At 40.4% G+C, this 11,497-nt stretch overlaps 1 protein-coding gene across 1 annotated transcript; it reads left to right on the forward strand.

Moving 5' to 3' along the window:
• Positions 1 to 242: 242 nt before the first annotated feature.
• On the forward strand, positions 243 to 11,115 carry LOC138209348 (ATP-sensitive inward rectifier potassium channel 12-like). Its single transcript, XM_069167866.1, has 3 exons — positions 243 to 609; positions 6,334 to 6,512; positions 8,134 to 11,115. Exons 2-3 carry the CDS (start codon positions 6,421 to 6,423, stop codon positions 9,773 to 9,775), a joined length of 1,734 nt encoding a protein of 577 aa, XP_069023967.1. The 5' UTR covers positions 243 to 609; positions 6,334 to 6,420; the 3' UTR covers positions 9,776 to 11,115.
• The last annotated feature ends 382 nt before the right edge of the window (positions 11,116 to 11,497 follow it).

Consider the following 11,497-nt stretch of genomic DNA (forward strand, 5'->3'; position numbering starts at 1 on the left):
AGGATTACAAAAGTCTTCGTTGGTGTTGTGTGTTTTTAGATGTGTATCTGCCTGAGTGGGCTACAGTCTAAATTGTACAGTCCACATCTCCACACTCTGGGGAAAACAATAGCACATATAAATAGGAACAAAATCAGAGCTCTCACTCTCACTCCCTCTCTCTCTCTCTCTCTCTCTCTCTGTCTCTCTCTGTCTCTCTCTGTCTCTCTGTCTCTCCCTCTCTCCGTCTCTCTCTCTTTCTCTCTTTCTCTCTCCCACACACACACACACACACACACACACACACACACACACACACACACACACACACACACACACACACACACACACACATGTTGGCAGGGATCGGGGCAGATGCACAACCACCAGGCAAGAGCAACTCCGTTCAGCTACTATGGAACAAGACAAAGCTCAGAACGGAGACATGTACAAGTTCGTGCAAGCTAAATCTGGGAGCAGGTTCCTGAAGAAGGTGTTTGTCTATTAAAAGGAAACAAGGAAGAAGAGAAAACGAGAGGGCAACAGCAACAGTCAACCTACTCAAGTATCTTTATATGAGGATGAAACCACTCATAGCCTTCAAGTGATTCAGTCTGCAGCAACACGAAGGTGAGTGTTTACAGCTTTACGCTCTTAGTTTTAATTTGCATGATGTTTGTTGGCTCTGTGTGGGAAATCTTGTAACCACAAAAGGTATTTTTATTTTGTTATGATCAAGAATTATTTTAAGTTTTGATCCTAATTTGTTTAATTTCCCGAGTCAAATCTAAATCTTAATATTTCAAAACTGTATTGTAAGAAGGTGCCATTGTGGTAAATCCTGTCGCATTTTCATGTGCCTGTCCTAACTATAACAAACTAATTACCTAACTACTCAGAAAACACAATCAATACTTAAAACGTTCATGCTGCTGAGTAAGTCGAGTGTAAAAGATGTGGGGAATGTAAACACACAAAGGAAAATATTTTAAAGGCCAAAATCATTTTCAAGGTTAGGGTAGTATTCAGCTCTCCCCACCAGCCCCCCCCTCCCTCCCTCCCTCCCACCCCCACTCCCCGTGTCCCTGCTGTCGATTATTCCTGCAGGCTTTGGATTGATTTTCAGCACTGGACAGCTCCTGTGGCCTCAATGAAATGAACACACGTCACAGATGCTGCTTAGTTTGCAAACTGCCCCGTCATAACTTCTGGCTACACTGCGTGAACCATCGATTGGCATTTAAGACTTCCTCCAGTGTGTACAAAGATGGAAACTTTCTCTTTTGTTTTGAATTTGCTACAACACTGTTGACAACACACTCATACAGAGTTTGACAGAACACATTTTGACCCAGATTAATAGTACGGATCAGAGCATCTTCTGCTGACCGGATGTAACGTGAATTTAGAAGTGATGCTTCTTTTTCTGCAGTTGTGCAAGAACTAAAAGTTAAAGCAAAAATACGTATAAAAGCTTTGTGTTCAACACAAAATGACACAATTCAAAGTGTCACGTGTCATTCAACTAGATGATAACTGTTGCAATAATGTGTCACTTAATTTTTGCATTTTAACAGCTTGATATATAACGGGTTACCATTGAACTGCATTAGACTAATCAATTATTAGTTTGGAAAATAACTATAGATGTGAAACAAATGTAGTGGAGTCAGAGGTGCAACATTTTTCCATCTGAAATGTACTATAGTCAAAGTATAAAATAGCAGAAAACAGAAAGACTCCAGTACAAGTGCCTCCAAACGATAATTTACATTCCACCACTGCATCATTTTAGATATGTGGTCCTGGTGAGCGCTTAAGGCCCGATTTTTGCTCCTCTGTAGGACTAGGACACAGAGTGGAGCCAGTTCCGTCCTCAGGGACTTGTGGGCCCTTCTCATTTAAGGACAGCTTGTACAGAAATAGAGAAAAAGATAAGAAAAAAGAAAGAGAGTCGCCCCCAAAAGCATGACATGGCCAAGTGGAAATTTCTCACACATTTTCACACATTCATTGGCCTTGTAGAAAAGCAAAGAGAAACAAAGAGTGTAGATTGTGTTTTTTTCACGCTTATGTTTTGTCGATAAATCTTCCATTTTTCTGGAAATGGCTTTACAGGTTGTAGTAACATCCTCTGATGTCATAATCTCTTCATCTTAATCTCTTTTTTTCTCACACTCCATCCAACGTGAACGACATCATACCTTTAAAACCTTTACTTTTCTTATTTGATTAATGCTTTGTGTTTCTTTTTTATTCTATTCTATTTCTTTCTTTCTTTCTTTCTTTCTTTCTTTCTTTTTTATCCCTCCTTCCCTCCCTCCCTTCTCATGGCATCAGATCGCAGATTACACACGAGGGCTTAAACCAGGTCACACAGCAACTACCATCCACCTTTCACATTGTTGTCTGGATTGGAAGATTAAGGGACATAGTAATCTGGTATTTGACGAGGGCTTCCTCCGTCCATTCCTTTGTATGGGATTATGCAGTAAACTATGTCAGTTTTGTTCCTCTGACGTAGCGGAATAAGAGCCACGTCAGACATGAGCGTCTCTCTCAGAGTCTTTGACAAACTGTGTCATGATATTAATCCTGTCGCGATTGTTATGTTATGGAGTTTATCCCTGCTGAGTTTTGGTGCTTCTTGGTGAGTTATTGAGTGGATGGTTGTCTCCTTGGTTTATCCTCTTGTCTCTTATTATGAACCATAAACTTATACACAGAACACAGTGAATCAGCGACAGAGACGTTTCTATGGAGACGGCCACATTAGTAATTACAGCAACTCTCTCCCAGGGCTTCTGTCAGCTGGGGAAAAAAGGCCAGGTACACGCTGATAAAAGTTGGCTGAATTAGTAATAAGATTGACTTAATAGAGTTATTAAAGGTTTTATCCATTTTTTTTTTATCCATATTTGATTCTACAAAAGAAATGTAAATCTACTTTTAGCTACTTGACACTGCCAGCTCTTTGGTCTTTACAGTAATTACACAAATTACAATATATTGAAGAGTCCAAAAACAAATGTGCTCAGTCTTTCATGAGTCATGGATACGTCCAGTGGGAGAAACAATAACATTAAATACATAAAATTAAGTTCAGACAAGTCTAGTGATGAATGCTGCATTTCTCTTGAGATAATATCCTTGTTTGGGCTTTGACAAAACAATCCCAACTCAAGGTCCATTTAGCAGCTTTTTCTGGAGCTTCAGGATGGAGTTTGTTCAGTTGTCATGGAGATGCATCTTATAGGACTTCTTGTCCAAGTGGGCCCAAAAGCCAAACTAGTAAGTGGACTTTGACTTATGATGACTTTGTATTTATCAATATCAAGAATGGCCCATGGTGCCTGATAGTTTGTGTTGTTGTATTACACTGTAACATGTTTCTGTTGTTTTATTAACATGATGGTGGTCATTGCAACAGCATTATACGATTAAATATCATTATATTAGTTATATTATGAATATATAATTGTGTCCAATACATGGAAAAATGACAACAATTCAATCAATATGTATCATGATACTCATGTTATTGTTTTCACGATATATTTCAAGGGTTATTATTAACCTGATGGATTTGAGAAATTTGTTTGAATGAAAGTAATAATGACAAAAATCATTCTTTAGAATTAAGGTCAATTTTAGCCAATGAGCCAATCTGTATAATTTAATAATATCAAACTGTCTTGAACCAGTAACATACTGGCAGATCTGTTCAATGTGCTGTCCTAGTGCCACAGAAAATGATTATGCTTTGAATGTGAATGAGGCACAAAGACTGAGCTGCATGAAAAAAACAAAACCTTTTTGTTATAGAAACTTTTTAATTTACAATTTATTTTGTTTCTTCTGATGGTTGGTGCAAAAACTATATATATATTTTTTTTTACAATAATATGTTAATTAGAAGCGCACAGCAGAACATGTAACAGTGTAATGACAGCAGTGTGTTTGTTTTGACCAATAGTATCAAGTGATACAAGTAGGAAGAAGCAAAAAATTAAAATCTGAAATAAACCCAGTTATTCAGAGCCACACAGAAATCTCTAATTTTTCATTGGAAATCCCATTCAAGACCAGCCCAGCATGTGAACTGTGCAACATGCAAGTGACTTGAGTGACCCAACATATTGGCTGGCTTCTTTAAGGACTCTATACGAAATAGTTGTGATTTCACAGTTGAGGACACTCTCCTCCAGCTGTGGGAGTTATTCAGATGACGTAATCTGTCCTTTTGGGATTATCCAGTCGAAGATTATTATCCCTCATCCGGCCACTCAGAAGCCAGTTCGCAACATCTGTTCTTGGTGTAACATGACTCTGGAGGCATACCACACAAAGGATGCACAAAGCCCACATTACATGACACCAAATCCCATCAAAATCTGTGTGTGTGTTCATGTGCATGAATGTGTGTAGCAGTGCCTGTGTTTGTTATTGATGTGACAACACTATCGAACGAAGGCTTTTAAACTACAGTTGTCAAAAATGTTCCCAAGACAATCCATTAACACCTTTCATTTATGCAGGCCTGTGGGCTCATTTACATCAACCAAAGATACAATAAAACATAAACCACTAACGTGCTTTTGTATTGCATGCGATTGGCCTTCTATCGGTTATGCAACCTGGTGCTTTTTGGTTCTTCTGGTCCCCTGCTTGCTGACATAATAAGCAGAGCGAACTCACCCTCCAACCTTGTCATCAGGCCAAACAGCAGATCAATTGTTCCTCTAACAGTAGATTACCACTGATTCATCTCTTTTTTAAACCTTTGTCCCTTCCACTGCCTGTCTGGTTTTCCACCGCTGGTTGGGCTGAAGGTCCCTAAGGCTAATCACTAGCAAGGACCTAATCAATAGACTTTCATTACACATAACTGTCTGGTCTGCTCCGTGCATTAGGCCAAGGCCAAACTTCTCAGTGAGGGAGTTTTGATTGGGATTTTTAGCCATGCTAGCAGTGTGACTTCATGGATGGTAATTTTGGCCTGAGGTTGCTTTACTACTTTGGTACGAAGAGAAATATTTCAACAACTATTTCAAGAATTGCCATTAAAGTTTAGTGCAGACATTGATGGTCCACGGAGGATGAATCCTACCGAGTTTGGTGATCGCCTGACATTTCTTTTATAGTGCCACCATGTGGTTGACATTTGTTATTTTTAGTGTAACGTCTGAACTAAAACTACAGCACAAAAATTGATGTTCCCCCAGGATAAATTACTTTTATCGCCATCAGGTTAAAATCATATTTTGTTAAATATTCATAACAAACACCTGCAAAACTAACGACATTCTTTTCAACCACATCTGTACTTTGTGCTTAATGCTAAGTATGAGGGTGGATCCCAAAGTTTTGAGACTGCTTGTTTTTGTGAGCACTAGTCTGAGTGCACGGCGATTTCCCCATGCCCTTGTAACTTGAGCAGAGAGCACACATCAAGTTTTGTGTCAAATTTTGGGAGTACGAAAGAAGTGGAAGGGAGCTAAATCCAGTAAGTCGGAGCTGCGGGGAACGATGATTTGTTTTGGGCAAGACCTTTGTGCATTTTTATTGCATTGTTTGCGGACGCCTTGTTATTTTGGGAAACCAAAGGGCCATCGCATCGAGGTTGCACTGAATATTTTCCTTTAGAGACCTCAGAACATCACAGTAGAGCTCAGGGTTGAAAGTCTGACACTAGGGGACGAATTTACAGTGCACAAACCTGCCAATGTCAAAGACAACCCACCTGATTGCACACCTGACTGCATCCTCCTTTTCTAGTCGTGGACGGTGGCGTTCTGCCCCTCTTGAAGCATGAATGTCACTTAAAAAACCTCACCAGGCTCCTTGTTTTATTGCGATGCTTTCTAAAGAATTTCAAGGGTCTCTGTAGCTGATTTCCCAAGTTTTACACAAAATTGAATGTGCGTCCTCTGCTCATGTCCACAGACAAATCACAGATGTGTGCTAACAAAAACATGTCTAACTCAGGGTGATCAAGCTATTTAAACATGAAGTAATCACTCAAAATAAATACAGCTTCCCCCTGTTGCATGCACGTCACAGTGCTACTTACTATTCACATGCAACAGGAGCAGTCTCTAAACTTTTTGATTGACCTTCGTGCTACATATTAGCATGCTAACACTCAAAACTAGGGTCAGGTACCTCACAGAGCTGCTAACATGACTATGTGTTGTTAATTTTTGGTGGGCCCAGTAATTGGCGATCTTGATTTGCTCCTTTATCATTTGTTTTGTGTTATCTGCTTTGATTCACATTCACATTTTGAGTGTATTGATTTTCGCCATTCTGGTGATTGAAGAAAATGTTTTGTTTGTTCTCCTTCACCCACAGAAAATGTATCATGAGAATGCAGTGCTGATAACAAATGCAAGACAGACCTGAGCTCATACTGCCTCCCTGTCCAGCAACAGTACGTTAATGGTTGGAACTGCCCGCCCCAACCTACATTACTGCCCTCGCAGACACAGCCTGATGATCACCGGTGCCATGGGAGCGGTGCGGGTCAATAGGTAAGAGGGACGGTAAAAATAAAACTGTGACAGTGACTGCAACTTCTGGGTTATTTTTTTTTCAAAATCTTTTTCACTTGTGAATGTGTATTTATTATTAACTATTTTCTTATTAAATAAACTGTACCACAAAATTACAACTTGAGATCAAAACATCTGTAAAGTTTTCTAAAATGGCAGCATTTATAAAGGCTTTAAAAGTTGTATGTATTAAATGTATTAATAGTTAATAAATCATTAACTGATGCTTAATAGATCAGTTAGTATGAGAACAACGTTTGGGTTGCCAGGTTGTGAATAATCACTGATCATCAGGTAGAGTCTTAAGTGGGCCTCTGGGCATGCTGGACATAATCCCATTAATTAACTTTTTATTAACATACAATCGATTATTACAAATATCTTAATCAATACAACATAAATAACTTTTACCGACAAATTCATGAACCTTTACTGATTAATTTCTTAGTTCGTATAACTGCAGAATTGATGTTTGAGTTATATTGATGTTTTAAATTACTTTTTTAATCCTTTAAAAAAAAAAAATCAAATAACATTCATATACGCAGACATGGCAGTTTACCAGAAACTCATTAGCATTTATGACGGGCTTGAGTTTTTCAACAAATTATTTTTCACAACCTGGCAACCCAATTGTTAATATTAATGTAGGCATAAGTTACCCTTTATGAACCCCCTTAATAAGGGCGATGTTTGATAAAGGGGTACAAAAACATCGAACCCACTCATAATCAAACCCTGCTTCCAAGCGCAGATTGTACAACCGTAGCTTAGCAACAGCAACTAAGCACAGCAGGTCCATCAAGATTTCTCCTGAAGCAGTATGCATGGGCCACTATTAAGACAAATCCTTTGCATTTAAAAAGTTCTAGCCTTTCTAAAACCCAGAAAACACAGGAGCAACAGACTAGCAAATGCATAGAGTGTGCTTGAATGCTGCAGTTGTTAGGATGTGTGACTAGCTCACCATCTACAGTCGTGGAAAAAAAGCCATTTTCACACCTTGCACACTCTCTGTGTAGTGTTTCCCAGCTGTGTGGTATCTGTTTCTGGATGCCATCGGAGTACAGGTTAATGTTAGCAGCTTTGTCCGGCTTCTTGTGTGATTTGGGGAGGTTTATGCTCTCGAGTAACCCGAGCCAGTGTCACCCAAAATAACATTATATCTGCCGAACATATCAGTTCTCATCCAAAAAGTCTTTGAAGTCTTTTTGAGATTTCAGATGTAAAAATATATGATTTGAAAATAAGAAGAAGCTGTGTAGCCAAACATGATTTATGTTAAAAGGAAATAACAGTCTATTCTCATGGATTTCATGATCACATTAATGACACCGAGGAGATCAGCCCTGCAATACAAAAACAGAGCTGTTTCTTTATCTCTGCTTTTTATTGGACCGTGTAAATTGGTGAGTTTTTGCCTATGAACTCATTTCTGTTCACACAATATAATTTCTGTAGATCTTATATAATAACAATCTTTTCACAGAGGTTTGTCATTTAAAAAAGCAAAATCATGCAGCTAGAACATTTAATCAATAAATGAGATTCCTGCTATTGTGTTCGCCATTTTCTCACTGTTCCTTCTCTGTTCCAACAGATACAGCATCGTTTCCACAGATGAAGATGCCCTGAAGATCTCCAGCCTGGGCCTCCACAATGGCCACAGTCCTCTGACTCAGCAGACTCTGTCTGGGGCTTGTATGCGAGGTGAGGATGGAGGAGGAGGAGAGTGTCCAGGAAGTGATGAAGGAAGAGGGGCTTTGTCGCTGAGAGTGACAAATGAAGCCATTGTCCACAACAGCTGCCGTGCTTCACCTACGTGTCGTCTGGGACTGGATCTGAGCACCGGTCGCCTGCGCAGCCGCTTTGTGAAGAAGAACGGCCAGTGCAACGTGGTCTTCAATAACATGGAGGATAAGCCACGGCGATACCTGGCTGACATTTTCACCACCTGTGTGGACATACGCTGGCGCTACCTGCTACTCATCTTCACCACCACTTTCCTTCTGTCTTGGCTGGTGTTCGGTCTGATCTTCTGGGGAGTTGCGTTCGCTCATGGAGACTTTGACCTTCACATCCCGGTGAAGGACGACGATCGTCAGAGTACCGCAGAGGGAGGAAAAGATGACTGGCGGCCATGTATTCTCCACATCCAAGGTTTCATTGGGGCGTTCCTCTTCTCCATAGAGACCCAGACCACCATTGGATATGGTTTCCGGTGTGTCACTGAAGAGTGCCCGATCGCTGTGGTGACGGTGGTAGTGCAGTCTATCGTGGGCTGCATCATTGACTCCTTCATGATTGGCACCATCATGGCAAAGATGGTGCGACCCAAAAAGAGGGCACAGACCTTGCTGTTCTCGCATCATGCGGTCATCGCCCTGCGAGACGGTAAGCTGTGCCTCATGTGGCGCCTGGGGAACATGCGCAAGAGCCACATTGTCGAGGCCCATGTGCGCGCACAGCTCATCAAGCCGCATGTGACGGCGGAGGGTGAGTACCTCCCTTTGGAGCAAAAAGACATTGATGTCGGCTATGACGACGGGCTGGATCGGCTGTTCTTGGTGTCGCCACTGGTGGTGGTCCATGAAATCAACAAGAACAGTCCTCTGTACAATATGAGCCGCGCTGACCTGCAGAAGGAGGACTTTGAGATAGTGGTCATCCTGGAGGGGATGGTGGAGGCCACGGCTATGACCACACAGGCCCGTAGCTCCTACTTGGCCAAGGAGATCCTTTGGGGTCATCGCTTTGAGCCTGTGGTGTTTGAGAAGGGTGACCGCTACCATGTGGACTATTCCCGCTTCAATAAGACCTATGAAGTTCCATCCACACCTCACTGCAGTGCCAGGGAACTGAGCCAGATGACGGGGCGTAGTGGTCAGTCCTCATCCTCCAGCTCGACTTACTCTCGGTCCCCATCTCCGTTTGCCCCAAGGGCGGCCCGTCACCTACTGGGATCTCACTCCCCCAGCGCTTTCTGTTACGAGAATGAGGTAGCTTTGTGCTGTGGGGACGATGAGGACGATGAGGATGCGAAGGAAGAGGTGGGGACTCTGAAAGTAAGAAGTGACCGGGAGGTAAAGATGAGAGATGACATTCACTTGGGTTTCAAGGAGACATTAGTGGAGGAGCAGACGGTGGAGATGCTGTGTGTTCTGGACACAGAGAATCAGATCAGCCTTGACAGACTACAGCCCACCCTACCTTTATACATCAGCAGAGAGTCAGGAGTTTAATCAATGGTAATGGCTGCCCTTCCATTTGTTTCCTCTCTTTGTGTGCATCCAACCAAAGTATTGAACTTATGTAAAAATGAAAGATGGAGGACACATTTTCAACTGTACATGTGGGGAGAAGAGAAATCCACAAAGCTTTAGCTCGTAACTTGCTCTGGTTTCAGGTAATGCACACTTTCAGTTGTAACATCAACACCTATAAAACCGCACAGCTCGTCTACTTTTAAACACGGTGACCAGGTAATACTCGTAAATCATGAAGTATCTTGAAAACATTATTGCTTTCTAGTTTTATTCAGAATGACCTGTGTTATGATCTACAACTCAGTCAAGCTTTTTGTTCTTGATTTCCATTCACTTTTTGTAAATATGATATGTGTTTGTTTGAACTTTTAAAGGACTTTACATCATATACAGATAAGTCTTGAGATAAAAATCTATTTTAAAGGAAGCATGGCACAGATGCTTCAGACTTCAACACTCTTGTTTCCTCTGTGTAAAAATAAATAATTTCTGTATTTTGAACTTTTGTGTTCCTGCCTGAGTTCTGTTTCTTTTCACTTTCGATAGGTTAGTTATTTTGTTTTTTCAAAATTCATCACAATATATTCCTTAATGGTAATTAAGCACAAATGAAATTAATAATCCTGACGAATGAAACAGAATTCAAATGGTATGTCCGACCTGTGCAGCAAAGAACATGCACTTTATTCTTACTTTTATCAATAGATGCAAACACTTTGCAAGTGATGTTTTGTATGCAAAGCACCTAATAAAAAACAGTGTATACTGTTAACACTTGAATTGTCTCTGCTGAGTCTCTATTTCACATTTCCAAACTGTTTAAGGTCAGCCTTCCATCCATGTTAATTCCCACCTTTGGCTTAGGCTGTGTCTCAAATTGCATACTTTTGTATTTAAACCTGCTATTTTAAATGCATAAATGTGTTCAAACTGAAAAGTATGGAAACATGAGGTGTAGCTAGGCCTGTAACAATTATTAAATAATCGCCTGATTGCAATTGTTTGAGCTGACTGCAATTATTTCAAATGATCATCAGAAGCGTTTCCATTTATCTGGTTAAAAGCAGCAGTATGAAACATGTGTCATATTTCCATCAATATTTCTGCATTGTTTTCCACCGTTAGTGGTTTGCCTGGTGCTCTTCATGATGTCATCCCATTGCTCCCCTTCTTGTGCTTTGGTTTAATGGCACGAGTGGAGAATTGGCGCCATCATGGTACATTATTTATTTCGGTTATTGGTGTCTGTCATTGTCACTTAGTTCTTTGTATATTTCAGTAATGAAATTTGTAAAATAAAGCTGTTATTTATATCATTTCTAACTGCAGCTATGCAATTTTAGTATTTTTCAATGTTCAATGCCCATAAATGACTTTTCTTCCTTATAAAGTGTATTATTAAACCATTATTAGGCTATGTTATAATAGTGGCATCAAATGAACAGAAAAAGACCATTAATGAATACTTGAGTTAACCTCAAGTATTTAGATGACAATAATCGCCAACTGAAATTTTGACAGGTCTAAGTGCACTAAACTGGAAGATGTAAATTTTTTTATTTTACTTCCCATTCCTCAAACGTTCCCCACCTTGGTGATGTAAGAGAAGGGGAGGGGCCACCGACATATTTTCAAACTCCTAAAAATGGCGCCGAGGAAGCTGCAGCCGTTGCTGCAAACACAGCACTGTACAAATTC

Source organism: Embiotoca jacksoni, unplaced genomic scaffold (assembly GCF_022577435.1).
Source record: "Embiotoca jacksoni isolate LCO1_2020_lvr unplaced genomic scaffold, fEmbJac1.0.p SCAF_4, whole genome shotgun sequence".
Lineage (NCBI taxonomy): Eukaryota > Metazoa > Chordata > Actinopteri > Embiotocidae > Embiotoca > Embiotoca jacksoni.